The sequence below is a fragment of the Callithrix jacchus genome, chromosome 14, assembly GCF_049354715.1.
Source record: "Callithrix jacchus isolate 240 chromosome 14, calJac240_pri, whole genome shotgun sequence".
Taxonomy (NCBI): Eukaryota; Metazoa; Chordata; class Mammalia; order Primates; family Cebidae; genus Callithrix; species Callithrix jacchus.
Window position 1 is genome coordinate 6,056,225 of NC_133515.1, and position 23,729 is coordinate 6,079,953.

Sequence of the window (23,729 nt, forward strand, 5' to 3'; positions counted from 1 at the left end):
TGCAGCCTAGGGATCAAAAAGTAATTTCACTTTTAAATTCTTGTTATTTAACAAATAAATATCACAAAACTATAGCTGCCATAATAGTGATTTCTCTGATGGATCAGGGCAAAGTAAATTGAAACCCATCTGGAAAGAAGGGTACACCATTTTAGATGCCATTAAGAATATGTTTTTGATTTAAGGGAGGAGGTCAATATATCATTATTCACAGGAGTTCGGAAAAAGTTGATTCCAACTTTCAAGGATAACTTTGAAAGGATCAAGAATTTGGTGGAGAGAGTAACTGCAAATGCAGTACAAATAGCAAGAGAACTCAAATTAGAAATGCAGCGTGAAGAGGTTACAGAATTGCTGCAATCTAATGATAAAAGTTGAAAGGATGAGGAGTTGTTTCTTATAGATCAGCAAAGAAAGTGGTGTCCTGATATGGAATCTACTCTTGACAAAGGTGCTGTGAACCTTGTTAATTTGACAACATAGGGTTTAGAACAACACATAAACTTAGTTGATAAATAAGCAGCAGGGTTTGGAAAGGGTGACTACAATTTTAAAAGAAGTTCTACTGTGGGAGTAATGCTGTCAAACAATATTACATAGTATAGAGAAATCACTCATGAAAGGAAGAATCAAATCAATGTGGCCAACTTCATTGTAGTCTTATTTTAAGAAACTGCCACTTCTTCAGCAACCACTGCCCTGATCAGGCAGCAGCCATCAACATTGAGGCAAGACCATTCACCAGCAAAAGAATATTACTTGCTGAAGGCTCAGATGATTGTTAGCATTTTTTTAGCAATAAAGTACTATTTTATTAAATAATGTATATTTCTTTTGTAGACATAATGTTATTGCTCATATAATAGACCACAGTATAGTATAAACAAAACATTTATATACATTGGGAAGCAAAATATAAGAAAAAAACCTGTGTAACTTGCTTTTCTGTGATATTAGACTTATTTAAGAGGACTGGAACTGAATGCAAAATATCTTTGAGATATGCCAGCATGTGGGTTTTTGGTAACTCTCCCTCTTGTCAACCTTGTCATAAGCAAGGCCAAGTATGTTCTTAAATACTGACTTCTAATATGCATGATACGTGGATAGAGTTTTTAAAAGTGGATAGGCCAGAGCAAGCTTTGTTGTAATCACTCCCATCTCAACCACCCAGGTATCAGCTGTGGAAATAGCAGACACAATAAGATAGCACTATGATGAAAACGTGTTTATTTTCATTACTAGGGTTCCAAAGACTTGGGTGAGTAAAAGTACTAACATTAACAAGGCAAACTCAGCAGAGAAGAGTGTGTCCAGGTTGAGTTGGAGAGATGGTCTGGTTTAATTTTTGACTCTGTCGTAATTGCTGGATCAGTTCTAGACATTTTCCAGCTGCCTCTAGTTTTTGAACTTGCAGACATAGGAGAACTTGTCTTCACAAGGCACATCCCTCCATCTCTTGAATCCTATAAGTCAATGAGAAGAGTTTGAGATGAGAGAACAGAAAGATTGTGACCCTCCTGGCTTTAGGACTCAGGACAAAAAACAAACATCCATTTCCTGGATGAAGAGCTACCTTTCCTCTATCCCAGTACCAGTCCCATCCTTAGAGCTAAGCAGCAGAGAACAGAAACAGGTGGTTGGATTCTCTGCCTCTTACCTGAGCTTGAGGTCAGGCTCACACAGTAGCCAGGATTAGTGCTGCTTGGGGCTCCAATGTCCCAGGATTTGTAGGAGACATGGGACCCACTGCTCCAGTGCCAGCGGCGGTTCTAGTTGGGCAAGATCCAGAACAGAGGCAGTGGTCACTCAAAAATCAGTAGAATCACTGGGCCTGTGTGTACACTCAGAAACGTGCCCAAACACATGAGAAGAATAAACCTTGTTGTCTTGCTGAATATTGTTTCCTTTCCTCTACTTTTGCTCTCAACTTCTTCTTTCCTGAACTGTCCAAATCACTACCCCTGTTTCACCGAGAAATAAACGTTTCTAATTTGACATAGAGATCCAGAGTAGCTCACTTAAAAAGTGGTTCTTGAATTTTTGTCTTTGAGGCCCACAACCCTCATACCCAGCATAGCATTGGCTGGCCATTAGTTGTTGTTATGCTATTTAGTATAATACCACGTTCCCAAATGCCAGCAGTAGATTCTTTACCATGAGTGAACACTATATAGTCAGCAATCTAGTCTCTCTTATTATGCTGACAATAACAAAATAGGTAAGAAGTTGGTGCATAAGGATGTTCTGTTGACTGTAGACAGAATGAGTTTATTCATGGATGCCCAGGACACCTAGAAAATTCAGCCTTCCACTTGTATCTCCAAACATCTGCAGTGTACCTTGCTACGCAGAACATTATAGGATCTGTAAGCAGACTGATTTCTGGAAAATGATAAAAACTGGTACTTAAGAGACCAGAGCTTGAACCTCATTCTTACTTCTCAAACCTGATCATTAGGAGATAAAGAAGGCTGCAGCCTACCTTTTTGGGGTCACGGAGGCCAATCCAGACATTGAAGTCATCAGTGCCCCTCTTCTTAATCAGTGAGGCTACAAAGGTGCCCTCAGACTGGGTGAGCACAGACACCAAGTTGCCCGAATTCATGTTCTGGCAGTAGAGCTGTTGGGGAAGAAAATGGAGCACTCAGTGGAGGAGGAATGTGTGAGGATTATACTGAGTCCTTTAAGGTGATATGTCAGAAAAAGGACACATAGTAATGTCCCTGATGATGCTGTCATCAACCACCAGCATCTTTGTGCTGGGAATGTGCTGAATAATGGGATAAAGTAGATTGGAAAGTTTGGGGCTGATGATCGGGTAGCGAGGGGTTCAGTTTTATGTCATTGCAGCCACTGAACACACTGGAGAGTGGCAACTTCCCCTCCCTTCATGAGCCTCCCTTCCCACGCTGCCCTCCTCACTCACATCTGCATCAACCCAGGTCTCACGGTCTTCATTAAAGTAGTAGCAGTAGGAGCGATAGGCATTGGTGCCTTCTGGGCAGCTGATCCGGGCCTGGGGCAACCCTGTCTGGGCCTCTTGGCCTGAAAAAGAAGAGACGATTAAAAGAGGGTCTCAGGGTAAGGTAAAGGCTGGAAGGTGAGGTGGAAGATTCTGAGGTTTCTCTTTTTTTTTAAATTGCATTTTAGGCTTTGGGGTACATGTGAAGAACATGCAAGATTGTTGCATAGGTACACACATGGCAGTGTTATGTGCTGCCTTCCTCCCCATCACCTATAATTGGTATTTCTCCCCATGCTATCTCTCCCCAACTCCCCACTCCCTGCTGTCCCTCCACTATTTCCCCCCTGCAGACCCCAGTGTGTGATGCTCCTATATATAGGAACAGAATATAGTCTATTATGGGATGACTGCTCCCTTTTGTTCCTGTATCCTATATCTTCTCTCTTTGGTTTCTTTGATCAGGGTAAAAACACAGAATGGATAGGCTAAAGAAACATGTCTCCAGTTTCCCTTTTATGTCTGGGACTCGGGATCTTCTGCCTTGAAGGACTCAGGCTTCTACTTTTCTCACACAAGCCTCTCCCTGGTTTCCCTGAACACAAGGCTCTCCTCAGTTCTCCACCCCGTTAGTGACTCTCTACACACTGACATCCCCAAATCCACCATCATGTATAAATTTAATCAGATAAACTCAGCCAACTGTGGCAGTGGCTTATAAGGGGTTATTTTAAATTCTAGCTCAAACTCCTAAATGGGATGTGGATGTGGATAAATGTGATGAGATCAGCAATAAAGATCACTAAACACCACAAAACAATCCTTAATGGTGATTCTACTCTCTCTCTCTCTCTCTCTCTCTCTCTCTCTCTCTCTCTCTCTCTCAGACCTATAAGCTTGGGGATAGAGTGAAGGCTTCAGGGCTAGACAGGGTTGGTTGGTAGAAAAGAGATCTTACCTTGGCTCAGAGACAGGAACATCAGGCAGGAGATCAGCATGAAGTATGAGCTGGTCTGAGCCATGCTGCTCTGCAATGAATTTCTTGCTTAAGAGGCAAATCAACAATCTCACGAGATGGCAACCACCTGGAGCCTGTTTGGGGAGACCACCCTTTACCTGCAACTTTTGTTTTTAATAATAAAAAAAAGATGTCAAAAAAAAAAAAATAAGCTTCTTCTCCAATAAAACACCAAATGGCGGATGACGCCGGTGCAGCGGTGCCGGGGGGGGGGGGGCGCGGAGGCCCTGGGGGCCCCGGGATGGGGAACCGCGGAGGTTTCAGCAGCGGCATCCGGGGCCGGGGTCGCGGCCGTGGAAGGGGCCGGGGCCGAGGCCGCGGAGCTCGCGGAGGCAAAGCAGAGGATAAGGAATGGATGCCTGTCACCAAGTTGGGCCGCCTGGTCAACAGAGAAGGAGGTTCTGAGAGGTGGAGAGCAAAGCTTCTATTACCTTCCTTAAAACCTCCTCTCAGAATTTCTGAGACCAGGAAGGTCCTCTGAGACATCCAGAGCTTCAGATGTTTCTTTTGAGAGTTTGGGGATTATACAGACTTAGTAATCGAAAAACAACCCTGGATCCCACTGAGGCTTCATTACTGCTAAAATCTCCTGGACAGAAACTCATGCTGTATTTTCCCCAAGATTTTAGAGTGCATGTCAGAGGTGCCTTCTTCCTGTAATGCCCACTTACCTGTTGGCTGAATCTGAGGTGGCTTCTCAGGCCAAGTAGCTGTAGGAGCTTTATATTAGGATCAGAAAGATAAGAACCACATCATTCAAACAAAAGGGGTGGAGGCAAGGATTGAGTTTCGGGGCCTAGACAGGGCATTGACGGCATTGATTCTGGCACCAGTAGAAGCCTCTTCCTGGCACACACTGGGAGTGGTCACAAGTCAGGTCCCCTTCCAGCAAATAATTTGGCGAGCTATCTAAGTCCAAGATGGACTTTGCTTTTGCTCAGCAGAAAACAACTGAGGGTTCACATGTCCTCTAGCCACCCAGAGGGAGCAGAGAAGAGCAGATTTCCTTCTACTCCCTGTAAATTTGGAGGCTCCTCTTTGGTGTCAGTCATGGCGAAAAGTTGGGAAGGAATTTACTGATTCCAAATAATGTAAAACAATGTGCTGTGGCATTAAGTGGTTCCCCCATGTCTTTTTCGGCTCACAAACTTCTCAAGATGTACCTTAAGAAGTAGGTTAAATTTATATTTCTAAATATTTAACATGTCCAGAAAGGTTTGAGCTAACAAAATACAGATATTGTCAATGTGAGAATTGTAGAGAGCTGCTGCCTAAGGAAACTTAAAGAAGCTAGCCATGTGAAGTCAACTGTTTGTTAGTATGAAGTCAATGATGGTGTGATGAAATTGAATACTTACCGGAATCCTCATAGAATAGTCATTTACAATTCAGGGAATAAATGCCAATCGGAATGCAAAATTAGGAAGAAAAAACTAACCTCAATGCTCACAGAAAGAGAGATGAGTATATGAATTGGGACAAATGGATCAACAAAATATAGTAAGATACTAAAAAGAATTTAAATTGAATAAAGTAGATATCTATATTTCAACTTGGACTAGTAGCAAAACCATAGCATTGAATATAAAATTCAGTTGCAGGAAGTTACAAGCTTTTTCATTAACTTTATGTATGGTTTTAAAAGACAGATTAATACTAAATTTTGTTTATTAATCAATTCTCATATAGTTTAGAAAATAAAAATCTGACATATAAGAATATATATTACAATTTTTCATAGTATTTGCCTAACAATTTCTAAGTTTTTTTTTTCTCTGTATAAAAACTAATGGTGGGCCTATTGTGATGGCTCAAGCCTGTAATCCTAGCACTTTGGAAGGCTGAGGTAAGAAGATCACTTAAGCCCAGGAATTTAAGGCCAGCCTGGGCAACACAGGGAGACCCCATCTCTCTCTCTCTCTCTCTCTCTCTCTCTCTCTCTCTCTCTCGCTATATATATATACATCTCCAGGTATACATATGCATATGCCTGTAGTCTCCGCGACTTAGGACGCTGAGGTGGGGTATTGTTTGAGCTCCGGATGTTGAGGTTGCAGCGACTTGTGGTTGTGCCACTGCACTGCAGCCTGGGTGATAGAACGGGAAACTGTCTCAAAAAGACAAAAACGAAAACCAATGATATTAAACAAAGATGGCAAATGTTAGCATTGTTTATTCTCACTGTCTGATTCATATGTGTTTTTTAAAATTAATCCAATTTATTTCTGCTTTTACAGAAAGTAGTTATGCCTTTTAAAATGATTACAACCAGAGAATGATTTCTATTTTTCTATAAATATTACCAAAGGATATAATAAGGTAAGAGTCCAGCATACTTGATACCATGACATATTTATCTTGTGAAAATTAAACAAGCAATTATTTTTTTTAATTTAAGACAAAAATACTTCACGGCATCAGATTTTCTTTTCTTTTTTAACTTTTATTTTAAGTGATACAAATCCAAGTTTATTACATAGAGAAACTTGTATCATGGGGGTTTGCCGTACAGATCATTTCATCACCCAGGTACTAAGCCTAGTACTCATTAGTTACATTTACTTACCCCCTTCCTCCTCCCACATTCCACCCTCCAAAAGACCTCAGTGTGTGTTGCTCCCCTTTATTTGTTCCATTGTGCTCATTACTTAGCTCCCACTTATAAGTGAGAATATACAGTATTTGATTTTCTGTTCCTGTGTTTGTTTGCTAAGAGTAATGGCCTCCAGCACCATTCATGTCCCTGCAAAGGACATTATCTCATTCTTTTGTATTCAACACTGAATACTTAGAAACACCTACTCTATCAAGACCCCAGTTATTTAATGTATTTACTTGAGTATATAGTTTTCAGAGAAGTTGTAAGTTCCTTAAATCCACAACAGATGCTGTTTTCCTGTGGATCCCTCCTATTATAACGAGAGCTTTGATTGTGAACTAAGCAGAGGGCAAGGGTACAAGCTCAGAGGCCCTACGGATAGCTCTGACACAAGGAAATTCTGGTATTGGGTTGGGGGGCCTTCTTCCTGGCACACCCTGGGAGTGGTTACAGATAAGGTCCTCTTTCACAAACAGCTTGTCAAACTGGGCATATCAAAGCAGCAACCAGGTGCCCAGTTCCCATGGCCCTCAGCAGCCCATGAAGAAGCAGGGACCTTCCAGGAATGGTGATAATGGGTGTGAAGGGAGGAGCCTGGGGAGGAAGGGCAGGGAGTGTGTGAACCTGGAGCAGGCCTATCTGTGGGACAAGTGACAAGGGAGGCAGCAGGACAAGATGTGGAGCATCCTTCTTGGGGCAGTGGGGAAAGGAGGGACACAGTTCATGGCATGCTAACATCATTTACCATGAAGGCTCCTCTCCTGACCAGGTATGTCCCAAAAGAAACCTGAGGAAAGAGAAACTCCCAAGGAAGAAGATCAAGGGTTCTGGGGACTGCACCTTACATCTCACTGCCAAGAAGTAATAAATCAACTCTAATGCCTCTTTAGGACTGTTGCTAGATACATTGAGGAGAAAGAGGAGGAAGAGCGTGATGATAGCGATGATGCGTTCAACAAGGCACTCTTAACACTGTTGACTTTCTGCTAAGCACGTAACAGTGATGATTAAAGCTTAAACTGTAATTCTCTGTAATCCCAGCACTTTGGGAGGCCAAGGCGGGTGGATCACAGGTCAAGAGATTGAGACCATCCTGGTCAACGTGGTGAAACCCCGTCTCTACTAAAAATACAAAAAATCAGCTGGGCATGGTGGCGCGTGCCTGTAATCCCAGCTACTCAGGAGGCTGAGGCAGGAGAATTGCCTGAACCCAGGAGGCAGAGGTTGCAGTGAGCCGAGATCGTGCCATTGCACTTCAGCCTGGGTAACAAGAGCGAAACTCCATCTCAAAAAAAAAAAAAAAAAAAAACCTATAATTCTCTATGTACCTTCAAATATACCCTTTCATATAATAGTTTAGAATATTTATGTTATATTATTCCATTTGCAAAAACATGCATATTACAATTTTTATGCTCTGAGAAATATTTTTACATGTGTTAAATATGTTAACTTTTTAAAAATATCTCTACATATTGGGAGGCTGAGGTGGGTGTATCACAAGATCAAGAGATCAAGACCATCCTGGCCAACATGGTGAAAACTTAATCTCTACTCAAAATACAAAAATTAGCTGGGCATGGTGGTGCACACCTGTAGTTCCAGCTGCTAGGGAGGCGACAGGAGAATTGCTTGAACCTGGGGCGGAGGTTGCAGCGAGCCAAGATCACGCCACTGCACTCCAGCCTGGTGACAGAGCGAGACTCTGTCTCAAGGAAAAAAAATCCCTACATAGAAGAGAGATACCTTAGTCAGAAAAAAAGCTTATCCACAGAAAGTTGGATTAACTTGCCCAAGGTCACACATTAGCCACAACATAAGGCATAGCCAGAATTCAGACCCAGTGTACCTGACACAAGGGTCTATGCTCTTTATTTCTCTGTTCTATTGCCCATTCTGCAGAAGTTCTAAAATTCTGACACAACTGGTATGAATGAAAAGTATTTGGTAGATGGGATCACATATTGTTCCACTCCCTCTCATAAGGAGACAGGTATTCAGATAATTTTATTGTCTAGTTTACACACTAAAATTGGATCCCTCCTCTCTAAAGAGAACCACTGTCCAACAGTGATCAAACAAAATCCTGAAATTCCAGTCCACTTCCCAGTCTGTGCTTCCTTCCTCCACTTTGCCCCTCCTTTCCCTGCGGACTCCAGCAGCTATTTTACTTTGTGGTCATTTTGTAAAAGCTTCCCATCCACAGCCTCATCTCCACATGAAAGCTGGAGTTATACCGCATCCTCTGAGTGTCTATAGTCTCTCAGTTTCCTTAACCACCATCCCACTTCCTCCATTTATTATGCACTTCACAGAGAAACAGAGTCAAACTCAGTTTTGTGAATACCTTGTCTCTGCGTCCTAGTCTCTGGGCCAGTTAACTAATCAACTGAGGTTGCTGACGGGGTTTGATTTATTTTTGTGAGACTTCTAAGGAGGAATTGCTCTGTCAGGGACTGCTACCAACTTTCTATTATAAGCCTATGGACTGGAGGGCAAAATTTGGTTTAGGGAAAGCTCCAACAACTCTGATCCTCGACTTCGGAGTGAATTATCTTTGGGAGGAGTATTGGATTCCTGAACCCTAAAACACGAAAAGCTAAACATATAGCCATGGTCAGAGCCATCATCTGTCGAACAACATTGGACTTTTAAAACACACATTGATATTAGCTTCAGGACTAGCACAAATATGAACTGCCCTAAAATCTGAGAGTTAAAGAATAGAAGTGGAGTTTGGAGCCCAGATTTTATTCCCTCTCATGTGAAAAGATTGTTTCTTCAGAGGAACAATGGCCTACCTCAAAGATGTAGTAAATCCACAAATCTAAACTGAACCTATAATGGACGTCTTGCTATGGAATTAGAAAAAATGTAGAAATAGAAGCCGAATAAACCTTAAAAAAATACCAATATGTTAATTGAGATGACTATTAACCAGAATCCAGATAAATCAAAAAGGAAAACAAAAGAAAGTTATGTGTTTCCTCCAAAACTTTTGTTGAAATTTGATTGCTCTTGCAATACTACTAAGTCATGTTGCCTTAAAGAATTAATTGTGCTATGAGGCCTCTGTTCTTATGGGGGGGATTAATGCCATTATAAAATGGCCCCCTTTATTTCCCTTTCCTTTTCTTGTCACTCAGTCTTTCACCTTGAGATGACACAGTAAGAAGGCCATTGCAAAGTGCAAGCACCGAGATACTGAACTTAGTCTCTAGAGCTGTGAGAAAATCCATTTCTGTCAGTTACAAATTCCCCCATCTCAGGTATTTTGTTCTAGCAGCACAATAAAGACTAAGATATCAATGGGTACCAGAAGAGGTATTCTTACCATAACAAATACCTAAAAATGTGTGTCCGCTTTGGAACTGGGTAATGAACAGAGGTTGGGTGGGTTTGAAAGAAGAGGCTACAAAAGTCTACATTGCCATTAAAGGAGAGTTAAGGGCTCTTCTGATGAGGGCTCAGAAGAAGGAGAGCTAACAGCCAAGCCTACATCATCTCTGAGTTACTTAAGTAAATGTAAACATAACGTTGTTAGCAACATAGACACTAGGAGTAATTCTGGTATGGTCTTAGATGGAAACAAGGAGCATGGTATTGCACGATGGAGGAAGGGCCATCCTTTATATAAAGTGGTAAAGAACTTGGCTGAATTGTCTTTATGTCCCAGCAATTTGTGAAGGCAGAATTTTAGAATCATGAACTAGGGTATTTGTTAAAAGAAACATCTAAGCAGTAACTTGTTGAGGATGCTGCATGGCTCCTCTGACCTAATAATAGAAAGAAGCGACTTAAAGCTTATGGATGCTGGGCTCAATACCTAGGTGATGAGTTGATCTGTGCAACAAATCACAATGGCACATGTTTACCTATATAACAAACCTGCATATCCTGCACATGTATCCTGGAACTTAAAATAATAGCTGATGAAAAAAATAAGACATAATTTATAAGAGATAAACAAAATGTAAGTATTTTTAAAAATCTGAGTTGCTTTGTTTTTAAGAAAGAAAAGACAAGTCAACAAGAGAAAACTGAAAATATAGCCAAGTAACCATTTGATAAAGAGATTAGTATGTATAGAAGAGGCCAACTGCTTCTTCAGCAAGACAATTCATCAAGACAATAAAAGAATGAGCCCAATGGCACCTTGGAGATTACGGGTGCTGCTTCTCCCATCACAGGTCCAGAATGCCAGTATCTAGGGGATAGAATTACACTGAAAGCTGGACCCTGGAAGCCTTTGACACATTGATGCTCAATGCCTAGAGCTACTTCAAGTCCCTGACGCCTACATTCCTGAGCAGCAATTCTTATCATTTCATAAGTGGCTTAAAGGATCTCATATGTGGCTCCAGCCACCACTCCAGAAGGTTCAGGATATAAACTTTGGCAGTGTCTACTGGGTGCTAATTTTGTAGGCTTACCTATTACAGATGTCAAAAGATGCCTCAGAGAGGCTGAGGGCTCATACAGAATTGACACAAGAAAAGGGTCACCACAGAGTTTATCCATGAGGGCAATTTCTAGCAGAACTTTGGGGGATGGGTTGTCACCAAAATGCTAATGTAGATCCAGCAGTGTGAGATGCCACCTGTAGAGGGCTGCATACAAGAGACTCTTGCCTGTGATATCTACTTCCTGGGATACACCCAGGAAAATCAAGGGGGCCCAACCCTCATCCCAATGTGTAGAGAAGATTTGACTTGGAGCCAAACCTCAGGCCTTTCCTGCATTCTTCTTCTTTCTTTTGCCTTGCCTGCCTTCTTCTTCTTTTGCCTTGCCTGCCTTCTTCTTCTTTTGCCTTGCCTGCCTTCTTCTTCTTTCTTTTGCCTTGCCTGCCTTCTTATTCTTTCTTTTGCCTTGCCTGCCTTCTTCTTCTCTCTTTTGCCTTGCCTGCCTTCTTCTTCTTTTGCCTTGCCTGCCTTCTTATTCTTTCTTTTGCCTTGCCTGCCTTCTTATTCTTTCTTTTGCCTTGCCTGCCTTCTTCTTCTTTCTTTTGCCTTGCCTGCCTTCTTATTCTTTCTTTTGCCTTGCCTGCCTTCTTATTCTTTCTTTTGCCTTGCCTGCGTTTTTCTTCTTTCTTTTGCCTTGCCTGCCTTCTTCTTCTTTTGCCTTGCCTGCCTTCTTCTTCTTCTTTTGCCTTGCCTGCCTTCTTCTTCTTTTGCCTTGCCGCCCTTTGCCGCCATTTGCCTTGCTGCCTTTCGCCACCTTTTGCCTTGATGCCTTTTGCCTTGCTGCCTTTTGCCTTGCTGCCTTGCCCTGCCCTGCCCTGCCCTGCCCTGCCCTGTTCCACCCCACCCCGCTGCACCCTGCCCTGCCCTGCCCTGCTCTGACCTGCCCTGCCTTGCCTTGCCTTGCCTGGGATTGCCTTGCCTTGGATTGCCTTGCCTTGCCTGGGATTGCCTTGTCTTGCCTTGCCTTGCCTTGCCTTACCTTACCTTGCCTCACCTTGCCTTGCCTTGCCTTGCCCTGCCCTGCCCTGCCCTGTTTTGTTTTGCCTTGCCTGGATTTTTTTTTCCTTTCCTTGCCTTGTCTTTCCTGGAATTGCCTTGCCTGGAATTGCCTTGCCTTGCCTTGCCTTGCGTTAACTTCCCTGAAATTACCTTGCCTTGCCTTACCTGCAATTGCCTTGCCTCGAATTTCCTTTGCCTGCCTTGTTTTGCCTTGCCTTGCCTGAAATTGCCTTTCCTCTGATTGCCTTGCCTGGGATTGCATTGTCTTGCCTTGCCTTTCCTTACTTTGCCTTGCCTTGCATTGCCTGGAATTGCCTTGCCTGGAATAGCCTTGCCTTGTCTTGCCTGGAATTGCCTTGCCTTACCTTGCCTTGCTTGGAGTTACCTTCCCTTGAATTACCTTGCCTTGCCTTACCTTCAGTTGCCTTGCCTCAAATTTTCTTTCCCTGCCTTGTCTTGCCTTGCCTTGACTGAGATTGCCTTTCCTGTAATTGCCTTGCCTGGGATTGCATTGCCTCACCTGGGATTGCATTGCCTTGCCTTGCCTTGCCTTGCCTTGCCTTGCCTTGCTTTGCCTTGCCTTGCCTGGCATTGCCTTCTCTTGCCGTGCCTTGCATTGCCTAGAATTGCCTTGCCTCGAATTGACTTGCCTGGAATTGCCTTGCTTTGCCTTACCTGGAATTGGCTTGCCTGGAATTGCCTTGCATTGCCTTGCTTTTCCTTGCCTGGAATTGCCCTGCCTTTACTTTATGGGAATAGCCTTGCCTGGAATTGTCTTGTCTTGCCTTGCCATGACTGAAATTGCCTCATTTCAAATTGCCTTGCCTTGACTTTTTTTGCCTGGAATTGCCTTGCCTTGCATTCCCTTGCCTTGCCTTGGATTGCCTTCCCTGGAGTTGTCTTGCTTTGTCTGAATTTGAGTTGCCTCGATTGGACTTGCCTGGCCTTGCCTTGCCTTGCCTTGCCTTTTGCCTTTTGCCTTGCCTTGCCTTTTGCCTTTTGCCTTTTGCCTTTTGTCTTTTGTCTTTTGCCTTTTTTGCCTTTTGCCTTTTGCCTTTTGCCTTGCCTTGCCTTACCTTTCCCTGCCCTTCCCTGCCCTGCCCTGCCCTGCCTTGCCTTGCCATGCCTTGCCTGGAAATTTTAGCCTTTCCTTTCCTTGCATTGCCTGAAATTGCCTTGCCTGGAATAACCTTGCCTTGTCTTGCCTGGAATTGCTTTGCCTTGCCTTGCCTGGAGTTACCTTCCATGGAATTACCTTGCCTTGTTTAGCCTACAATTGCCTAGCATCTAATTTTCTTTCCATGCCTTGTATTGACTTGCCTTGCCTGAAATAGCCTTTCCTGTGATTGCCTTGCCTGGGATTGCATTGCCTTGCCTTGCCTTGCCTTGCCTTGCCAGGAATATTTTGCCTTTCCTTGACTTGCATTGCCCGGAATTGCCTTGCCTGGAATAGCCTTGCCTTGTCTTGCCTGGAATTGCCTTGCCTGGAGTTACCTTCCCTGGAATTACCTTGCCTTGCCTTACCTGCAATTGCCTTGAGTCGAATTTCCTTTCCCTGCTTTGTCTTGCCTTGCCTTGCCTGAAATTGCCCTTCCTGTAATTGCCTTGCCTGGGATTGCATTGCCTTGCCTGGGATTGCATTGCCTTGCCTGGGATTGCATTGCTGTCTCTTGTCTTGCCTTGCCTTGCCTGGTATTGCCTTCTCTTCCCTTGCCTTGCCTTGCCTTGCATTGCATTGCCTAGAATTGCCTTGCCTTGAATTGACTTGCCTGGAATTGCCTTGCCTTGCCTTGCCTTACCTGGAATTGGCTTGCCTGGAATTGCCTTGCATTGCCTTGCTTTTCCTTTCCTGGAATTGACATGCCTTGACTTTCCTTGTCTTGCCTTGCCATGACTGAAATTGCCTCATTTCAAATTGCCTTGCCTTGACTTTCCTCACCTGGAATTGTCTTGCCTTGCATTGCCTTGCCTTGCCTTAAATTGCCTTCCCTGGAATTGCCTTGCCTTGCCTGAAATTGAGTTGCCTGGATTGGACTTGAGTTGCCTGGATTGGACTTGCCTTGCCTTGCCTTGCCTGGATTTTTTTGCCTTTTTTTGCCTTGCATTGCCTAGAATTGCTTTGCCTGAAATAGCCTTGCCTTGTCTTGCCTGGAATTGCCTTGTCTTGCCTTGCCTGGAGTTACCTTCCCTGGAATTACCTTGCCTTGTTTTACCTGCAATTGCCTTGCCTTGAATTTCCTTTCCCTGCCTTGTCTTGCCTTGCCTTGCCTGAAATTGCCTTTCCTGTAATTGCCTTTCCTGGGATTGCATTGCCTTGCCTGGGATTGCATTGCTGTCTCTTGCCTTGCCTTGCCTTGCCTGGCGTTGCATGGAATTGCCTTGCCTGGAATAGTCTTGCCTTGCCTTGCCTGGGATAGCTTGGCCTAGAATTTGCCTGGGATAGCCTGACACCAACTTTCTTTTGGTGGGGGGGCTCAAGGCTAAAGCGGCTGGATCTGAATACGGACGAGCCCGCTTCAAGCCATGGGTTCTCCGCTGCTGTCCATGAAGGACCGCAGGTTTGGGCTGAGTGATGGCTGCAGCCATAACGGCAAGTTTCCGTAGTGAGGTGCGACCACTGACCCTCGGTCTGGCCAGGGCGTTGATGAGGGAGGCAGAAGATAGGTTAGAAAGGGTCCCAGCCAGGCCTGCAGCCCAGGCCAACTTTCTTTTGGTGGGGGGGCTCAAGGCTAAAGCGGCTGGATCTGAATACGGACGAGCCCACTTCAAGCCGCGGGTTCCCTGCTGCTGTCCATGAAGGACCACAGGTTTGGGCTGGGTGGTGGCTGCAGTGGTCACGGCAACTTTTGGTAGTGAGGTGGTACCACTGATCGTTAGTCTGGCCATGGCGGTGATGAGAGAGTCAGAAGATGGGTTAGAAAGTGTCCCAGCCAGGCTCCAGGTGGAAGTGGTGGGTAAGGAAACCCCTGCAGCTGAGGGCACTGTGGTGCCCTGGGCTGGCTGTGTTGGAGCAGAAGATGAGGCCAGGGCTGCAGCTGAAGCAGCTGGATGGGAAGATGGATGAGGCTGCTTCAAGCTGCGGGTTCCCTGCTGCTGTCCATGAAGGACCACAGGTTTGGGCTGGGTGGTGGCTGCAGTGGTCACGGCAACTTTAGGTAGTGAGGTGGGACCACTGATCATTAGTCTGGCCATGGTGGTGATGAGAGAGTCAGAAGATGGGTTAGAAAGTGTCCCAACCAGGCTCCAGGTGAAAGTGGTGGGTAAAGAAGCCCCTGCAGCTGAGGGTGCCGTGGTGCCCTGGGCTGGCTGTGTTGGAGCAGAAGATGAGGCCAGGGCTGCAGCTGAAGCAGCTGGATGGGAAGATGGATGAGGCTGCTTCAAGGAGCGGGTTCCCTGCTGCTGTTCGTGAAGGACCACAGGTTTGGGCTGGGGGGTGGCTGCAACAGTCACGGCAACTTTTGGTAGTGAGGTGGGACCACTGATCGTCAGTCTGGCCTGGGTGGTGATGAGAGAGGCAGAAGATGGGTTAGAAAGTGTCCCAGCCAGGCTCCAGGTGGGTAAGGAAACCCCTGCAGCTGAGGGCGCTGTGGTGCCCTGGGCTGGCTGTGTTGGAGCAGAAGATGAGGCCTGGGCTGCAGCTGAAGCAGCTGGATGGGAAGATGGATAAGGCTGCTTCAAGGAGCGGGTTCCCTGCTGCTGTCCATGAAGGACCACAGGTTTGGGCTGGGTGATGGCTGTAGCGATAGCGTCAAGTTTCTGTATTACGGTGAAATCACTGACCCTCTGTCTGGCCAGGGTGGTGGTGTGAGAGGCAGAAGATGGCTTAGAAAGGGTCCCAGCCAGGCTCCAGGTGGAAGTGGTGGGTAAGGAAACCCCTGCCACTGAGGGTGCTGTGGTTCCCTGCGCTGGCTGTGTTGGAGCAGAAGATGAGGCCTGGGCTCTGCACCTGAAGCGGCTGGACGGAAATATGGATGAACCCGCTTCAAGGTGCGGGTTCCTTGCTGCTGTCCATGAAGGACCACAGGTTTGTGCTGGGTAATGGCTGCAGCGATAGCATCAAGTTTCTGTAGTACGGTGAAATCACTGACCCTCTGTCTGGCCAGGGTGGTGGTGGGAGAGGCAGAAGAGGGGTCAGGAAGGCTCCCAGCCAGGTCTGCAGCCCAGGTCAACTTTCTTTTGGTGTGGGGGCTCGAGGTGGAAGTGGTGGGTAAGGAAGCCCCTGCAGCTAAGTGTGTTGTGGTGCCCTGGTCTGGCTGTATTGGAGCAGACAATGAGGCCTGGGCTGAGCCCTGGGAATGTGCAGAGGTGGCAGGAAGGGTGTCTGAGGAGGATAACAGGGGACCTGCTGACCTACGTTTCCTCCCAGACACAGGAGGTCTAGAGGGGGACCCTGCAGCAGATGCTTGGAGGGCCACGGGGTCCAGGCCATCTTGGGACTTGCGTCTCTCCTGCTGTGCCTCTGTGCTGGATGCTTTAGAGACAGCAGGCAGAGAAGACGTCCCTGTTGCCAGTCCCAAAGCATGGGACAGCAGTGAGGCTCTGCACTCCCAGAGGGACTTTTCCTCACCCTGCAGTGCACTATTAAGGCACATGATTTCAGCCTTTATCTCCAGGTCCAGGTCTTCAGCGGTGACCTGGAACCCCAGCTGTAAGGGAGATGGCAGCCTCAGAGGCTCCCCTCGCCTGCGTCGCAGCAGAGGGTACTTTCGTCTATGAGGCCTAGAGGCCTGAGATGTCGGGGAGCCACTCCTCGGTGCCAGTTTCTCCCCAGGTGCTGAATCTGCTGCCTTTTCACACTGGGCCTGACCCTGAGAGACAGCCTGAGGGCTGACCTCAGTCACTGCCTTTGAAGAAGTGAGGGGCAGCTGGCAGTCGGATGAGGCTGGCCCCTTCCCCCTCTTTACCCACGGGAAGCCTCCTGCGGAGCTGGAGGAGCTGGAGATGGAGTTGCGGCAGTAGCTCATCCCGGAGGGCTGGGATTTCTTTTCAGATGGCATTTTTGACCTCTGGGTATGGAGGTCTCTCTGCAGGGGCCCGGGCCTGGGTACAAAGGGAGAGAGGCCTCCACTGTCCCGCAGGGGTCTAAATGCAGACCCTGCATCCCTGGTGCCCTCAGGGCTCCCTTTCTGATCATCGGGCTTTTCTTGGACTCTGAGGTTTTTTTCCTGCTTACGCATCCCTGCCCCACTCCCCATGAGGGCCCTCTACATGATCTCTGGATGGGAGTGTAGGGTAGAGCTGGGTGTTCTGGGCCACAAAAAGGCGATTACCTTCTCCAGGGCCTCTCTGAGAGTCCTTAGGGCACTGGCTTGCTGTGGTACCTGGGCCTCAAACTGAAGGCAGGATCTCCATACAGAAGGCAGGGCTTGAAGAATAAATCCTTGGAGTTGTTTCCACACCAGGCTGATTACAAGTGTCTGGGTAGGAAGGCTTGCCACTCTGTCCAGGGGCAGGAGCAACGGAGAGATCCCGCAAGCCAATGAAGTGAGGGATGCGGGCAGCAGGCTCAAGGAAACTGAGTCCTACTGCTGGGTCCTCAGCCCCGGGAAGAGACCGGGACAGGGAGAAAGGGCACAGAGTGCCCAGGTAACCGCTGCTGGGCGCAGTGGCTATTTTCGGATCATTGAACTCTTGACAGCTGGACTCTGAGCGTCCTGCGAGCAATGGCGGCGAGGGATGGAGCTGGGTAGAAGGGGCGCCTGATAGGTACTGGAAGGAGAGGCGCACGCACAAAGGACGCCAGACGTTAACTGTTTGGCCGGCAGGGTTCGCGCACAAGGCACCTGATGGCAATGGAAGGGGCGGCGCGCGCGCTCGCGGTGTTCTGTAGGGAGAGGCGCGCGCACTAAGGACCTGGGACCTTAACGGATCGGTGCGGCAAGGTACGCGCACAAGGCAGCTACTGGCAACCGTGGGATTGGGGGCGGGGTAGGGAGCGGCGCACGCACTAGGTACTGGAGGGAGAGGCGAGCACAAAGGGCTCGGATTCTTAATGGATTGGCGTGAAAAGGCGCGCGCACCAGGCCATGATTATCAGTCTACGATTATTAGTATCTCTAAGCTTTTGCTCATGCTGTCGTCTCCCTTCCTGGAAAACCCTCCCCACCTCAAGGGTTACTTCCTCCAAGAAGCATTCCTAATGGTCTTCCGGCTGCCGGCCTCCTAGGCACCGCTGCCGCCACTGCCGGGGCCCAAGACCTCTGCAGCACTACGGACAGCGCTCACTCGCTCATTCGCAGCCGGCGCCTCTGCCGGCATCGTTTCAGTACCATGGACAGCTCCTGGCGCAACCCCAGCCGGGCCAGGCGGCAGGGCTCACACACCCCAGGCGCTCCATCAGCACCTGGGCACACTTGGGGCCAAGGCCAACAATACAAAACATTGGCCGGGTGTGGTGTCCCACACTTGTAGTTTGAGATATCTGGTCGACTGTGCGCCCCTCTCCTCCCGCCTCGGCTCTCCCCCGACCCCCATTGCCAGCAGGTGCCTTTTGCGCATACCTTGCCGCACCAATCCCTTAACGTCCCGGGCCCTTTGTGAGCGCGCCTCTGTCTCCAGTACCTATTTTGCGCGCCGGGCCCTGGACCCCACTTTTCCCGTCCAGCAGGTGCCTTGTGCGCGTGCCTTGCCACGCCAATCCATTAAGATTCCGAGCCCTTTGTGCTCGCCTCTCCCTCCAGTACCTAGCGCGCCGCCCCTCCCTACCCCGCCCCCAATCCCACGGTTGTCAGTAGCTGCCTCGTGCGCCTACCTTGCCGCACCGATCCGTTAAGGTCCCAGGTCCTTAGTGCGCGCGCCTCTCCCTACAGTACACCGCGCGCGCGCGCCGCCCCTTCCATTGCCATCAGGTGCCTTGTGCGGGAACCTTGCCGGCCAAACCGTTAACGTCTGGCGTCCTTTGTGCGCGCGCCTCTCCTTCAAGTACCTATCAGGCGCCCCTTCTACCCCGCTCCCTCCCCCGCCGCCATTGCTCGCAGGTGCCTCGTGTGCATATTTTGCCCCCGACTCCGTATTGTCAGCGGGTGTCTGGCGCGCATACCTTGTCACTGGGATCCCGTAAGGTTGCCCTTCCTGCGCCGATCTGTCACTCGCGCCCGTCTTTGCACTCGCCCCACTCGCTCAGATTTGAATGACGAGTTTCCTGGCAACAGGAAGTAATAAGGAAAGGATTTTCTATTTATAATAAATGGTGTTGGGAACACTGACTAGTCATATGCAGAAAACTGAAACTGGACCCCTTCCTTTCACATTATACAAAAATTTACTGAAGATGGATTAAAGACTTAAACATAAGATTTAAAACCATATAAACCCTAGAAGGAAACCTAGGCAGTACTGTTCAGGACATAGGCATGGGCAAAGACTTCATGACTACAACACCAAAAGCAATTGCAACAAAAGCCAAAACTGACAAATGGGATCTACTTAAACTAAAGAGCTTCTGCACAGCAAAAGAAACTCTCATTAGAGTGAACAGGCAACCCACAGAATGGGAGAACATTTTTGCAATCTACCCACCTGACAAAGGCTAATAGCCAGAATTTACAAGAAACTGCAGGAAATCTACTTAAAAAAAAAAAATCCTGGCAGGGCTCACGCCTATAATCTCAGCACTTTGGGAGGCTGAGGCGGGTGGGTCATGAGGTCAAGAGATCGAGACCATCCTGGTCAACATGGTGAAACATCAGGGGAAAAAGAAAGTTTGTGAGACAGCTGAAGATCTGAGATCTGTGGAGGTCTCTATCTTTTGGATGAAATCAGTCTGCCTCCTCAGGCATATGACCTAATTCTCATATGAGGCTGGGCTAATCCATTATCTGAGCTTCATGGGGTCTTTGCCTACTATTCTCAAGGAATCCTTAATGAAGATAAGATCCATTTTTGCCCCCATACAGAATTGTCATTACCTTTGAGGTTCACAGGCTAATCACAAATGCTACATCAATTATTGTTCTGCAAATAACATATTACTTTGAGTGGTTCCAAAGGTCTTGTGTTTATTGGCTGGGAATTTCCAATAGCAATGAGGATTTAAGAAAGAGGTTGCTAGTGAAGAGCTCACCAGCAACATCTGGAATAGCAGGCCAAATTCCCTCATCCTGGGGCACAAATCAGGTGTTGCAGCTGAGGGGCCGTGGAAGAAGAGCTGCAGTGGCCATTCCCTTCACCTGGCTGCCTCCTCTACTCTATAGGGCACTGAGCCCAATGGAGATGGATGGGAGTGGAGTAGCAGTGATGTGATGAATTACCTTGCATGGGAGAGAAATCCCTCCACTGTCTCAAACCCCAGCCACTGTACGAGCCTGTCAAGAAGCACGGGTAAGAAACAGAGCAATGGCCTCTTCCCAGTGTTTTCCATCTCATCCCCCATTCCTGGGTCCAGCTTTCAGGAAATCTTCCTGAGCTAGAAAATACAATGCTAGCGTCTCTTCTCTCATCTCCTCTCTTCTCTGCTTTCTTTGAATCTTTCTCCTGGATTGGGACACTGATGAAAGTGAGGGAGAGGCTTTAACTTCTAGGCTTAAACCTGGGATGCCTCTTCATTGGTTTCCCCAGATTACTCAGTCCCATTCCATTTATGTCTTCTGTCTCTCCAGTATTTCTGAAGTGGAAAGATTATAACTGCAATGTGAGGTTACCCTATGTCTGCAAGTTCACTACCTAGGGCAGGAGCAAAGTCAGCAGCCTGCGTTTGGTGTGGAACTCATCATGAGCATGAACCCAGTGTGAAGACATCCTGGAAGAGAATATTCACTTAATTCCCCCCAGATATGACCACGTCATTCTTATATTCCTTCTGTTTCTTCCTTCTCACTTTCATTTCAGTCTCTTCATTTTGTCATATGGCCTAAGGCTTTAGAGAGCAATAATAAAATTTTTAGTCCACACTTGCTGTCTTGTATGTGCCAATGTCACTTTGTCCTGAGAAGGACAAAGTGTTCAGGGGGGAGAAAACTTTGTGGGTCTTGGTTCTTCCCTATTTTACACAGGCCTCTAGGGAAAATGATGAAATGTGCATCCTTACCAGTGTGTTATGATGAGGGTGTGGGTCTTGCTCATGTAGGATTTTTGTTGTGGGGAGATGAGGACATTTCTTTCCCATGTACCTACTGCCCTCCCATTTCCACAGCCCAAACCTGATAGTGTGACATGACAAGCTTAGAAGGCTCTGGTGGTGTTTAGAATAGAACTTCTCAGAGAATGACATCAGCAGGATGGTAGATAGCACTTTCCAGCTCTCAAACCTTCACAGAAACATTCGTTTGAACTACTATCCATTAAAATGGAAATACCTTCAGAAAAGCTAATAAATCCAAGTGAGTGATTAAAGCATCTGCATGTTGCAGAAAATAAGAAAAGATGCATTGAAGAGGGTAGAAAGAACACTTTTCCATGATTCACATCACCCCTCCCTCAATCTCAGGAAGCACAACATGTAGAGACATTCTCTCAACTTGGGGAAAGAGAGTGAAGTAAGCATGGTCATCAGGAGGTGGTTGTATAAAGCAGGTATCTAGACTGATCACATTGAGGAACTAGGAGTAGGTGGAAAACTGGAAATTGTGTCAAGGGTGACTGAGTCCTGCTTTTTTTTTTCTTTTTCTTTTTGAGATGGAGTTTTGTACTTGTTGCCAGGCTGGAGTGTAATGGTGAGATCTCACCACAACCTCTGCCTCCCGAGTTCATCGATTCTCCCACCTCAGCCTCTCAAGTAGCTGGGATTACAGGCATACACCAACATGCTGAGCTAATTTTGTATTTTTTAGTAGAGACAGGGTTTCTCCATGTTGGCCAGTCTGGTCTCAAACTCAGGTGATCCCCCCATCTCAGCCTCCAAAAGCTGGGATTACAGGTGTGAGCCACCATGCCCAGCCAAGTCCTGCTTTTTAAATGAGAAAGGCTAACCTATATTTAAAATGAATGCTGAGGCAGCATACAGTTCTAAAAGTTTCACCAGGTGCAGTGGCTCATCCTGCAAGCCCCACACTTTGAGAAGCCAAAGCTGGAGGATCACTTAAGCACAGGAGTGTGAGACCAGCCTGGGCAACATAGCAAGACATTGTCCCTACAAAAAAAATTTTTTTAAGTGAGCCAGCCATGGAGGCACACACTCCTATAGTCGCAGCTACGTGGGGGACTGAGGTGGGAGAATGGCTTGAGCCCAGGAGATCAAGGGTGCAGAGAGCCATGCTTGCACCACTGCAGTCCAGTCTGTTGAGACAGAGTGAGACCCGATCAGAAAAAGAAAAGAAAATACCCTGAGTCACAAATGCATTGAATACACCTAATCTAGAGGACATCATAACTTAGCCCAGCCTACCTTAAACATGCCCAGAACACTTGCATTGGCCTACAGTTGGGCAAAGTCATCTGTCCATATAGCCAACTGTAGAGTATAGGTCATCCAGCCTAGTGATCCTGTGGCTGGAAGAGCTGCAGTCGCTGCTGCTGCCCAGCATCACAAGAGAGCATCGCACCACATTTGACTCCCCTAAGGAAAGATCAAAATCCAGCATTCAAAGTACAGCTTCTACTGAATGCATATCTCTTTCACATCATTGGTAAAGCAAAAAAACTTAAGTTGAACCTTCGTAAGTCAGGGGCTTTCATGACAATGTCACCTTTTGTTCTGGGCCCCACTCAAAACTGATAGCCTTTTAAGTTATTCAGAAAATGGATCAGAGAAGAACATTCAAATGTGGTATACGTTGCCTCCAAAATCCAAACCCACTGGACATCGTGCCTCTTTCTTAGTGGTAGTAGGGCCCAGTTCAACATGTCCCAGATCATAAGGCCCCCAGAAGTTTCACTGAATTTTTGTGGGATTTATTTCCCACCCTCTGGCACACATATGTCTCATCAAGGTGGCTAGAATAATTACTACTCCTAATGAGCATATTATCAAGATATTAGACCAGTGCGATATCCTGTGGAGCAGAGAAGAGGTCTCTGCAAACTAGATGATGACAGATGACTGGGAGTTGATATAGTCCTGAGTTTGGGTAATGAATAGGTATTGCCAGCCCTGTCAGCTCAGAGGAAACTGCTTTTGATGGTGTTTACTAAAACTTACTGAGGAAAAAAACATTCTTCAGATCAATAGCTGCATACTTTGCTCCAACGGATGCATTGATTTGCTTCTGAAAGAAGGCTCACCTAGAATAGGAGCTGCAAATGGAGTCACAACCTAATTGAGTTTATGATAATCCACATCATTATCTAGGATCCATTTTGGATCTGCACAGGCTAGAGAGCTAAGTTTAATGGAAATCATCAGCTCTGTATCTTTCAAATAATTGATTAGTGGTGGCACTAATCTCTACAGTCTCTCTAGGAATGCAGTGCTGCTTTTGACTTACTGCTTTTATAGGTAGAAGCTAATATTTATATGGTTTATCTTCTTTTTTTCTTTTCTTTTTTCTTTTTTCTTTTTTTTTTTTTTTTTTTTTTTTTTTTGAGATGGAGTCTTGTTCTGTCACCCAGACTGGAGTGCAATGGCACAATCTCGACTAACTGCAACCTCTGCCTCCTGAGTTCAAGCGATTTTCCTGCCTCAGCCTCCCGAGTAGCTGGGATTACAGGCATATGCCACCAAGCCTGGCTAATTTTTGTATTTTTAGGAGAGATAGTGTTCTACCATGTTGGCCAGGCTGGTCTCAAACTCCTGAGCTCAAGTGATTTGCC

General features: G+C 46.6%; 1 protein-coding gene across 5 annotated transcripts; it reads right to left on the reverse strand.

Moving 5' to 3' along the window:
• Positions 1 to 1,213: 1,213 nt before the first annotated feature.
• LOC100396470 (lithostathine-1-alpha) lies at positions 1,214 to 19,175 on the reverse strand. Of its 5 annotated transcripts, none has more exons than XM_035271551.3 (6): positions 19,084 to 19,175; positions 3,924 to 4,057; positions 2,930 to 3,048; positions 2,486 to 2,623; positions 1,661 to 1,772; positions 1,214 to 1,466 (listed from the first exon to the last, which is right to left on the reverse strand). In XM_035271551.3, exons 2-6 carry the CDS (start codon positions 3,985 to 3,987, stop codon positions 1,399 to 1,401), a joined length of 501 nt encoding a protein of 166 aa, XP_035127442.1. In that variant the 5' UTR covers positions 3,988 to 4,057; positions 19,084 to 19,175; the 3' UTR covers positions 1,214 to 1,398. The 5 variants fall into 5 exon arrangements, with proteins under 5 accessions (XP_035127442.1, XP_002757504.2, XP_054100476.1 ...); XM_002757458.8 differs by lacking the exon at positions 19,084 to 19,175 and adding an exon at positions 17,315 to 17,727; XM_054244501.2 differs by lacking the exon at positions 19,084 to 19,175 and adding an exon at positions 4,655 to 4,682 and having other exon boundaries at positions 3,924 to 3,993.
• Positions 19,176 to 23,729: the final 4,554 nt, after the last annotated feature.

Excerpts from the sequence above, each read along its gene's own strand:
- LOC100396470 (XM_078348601.1), bottom strand. The coding sequence starts at position 17,041 with ATGCCATCTGAAAAGAAATCCCAGCCCTCCGGGATGAGCTACTGCCGC.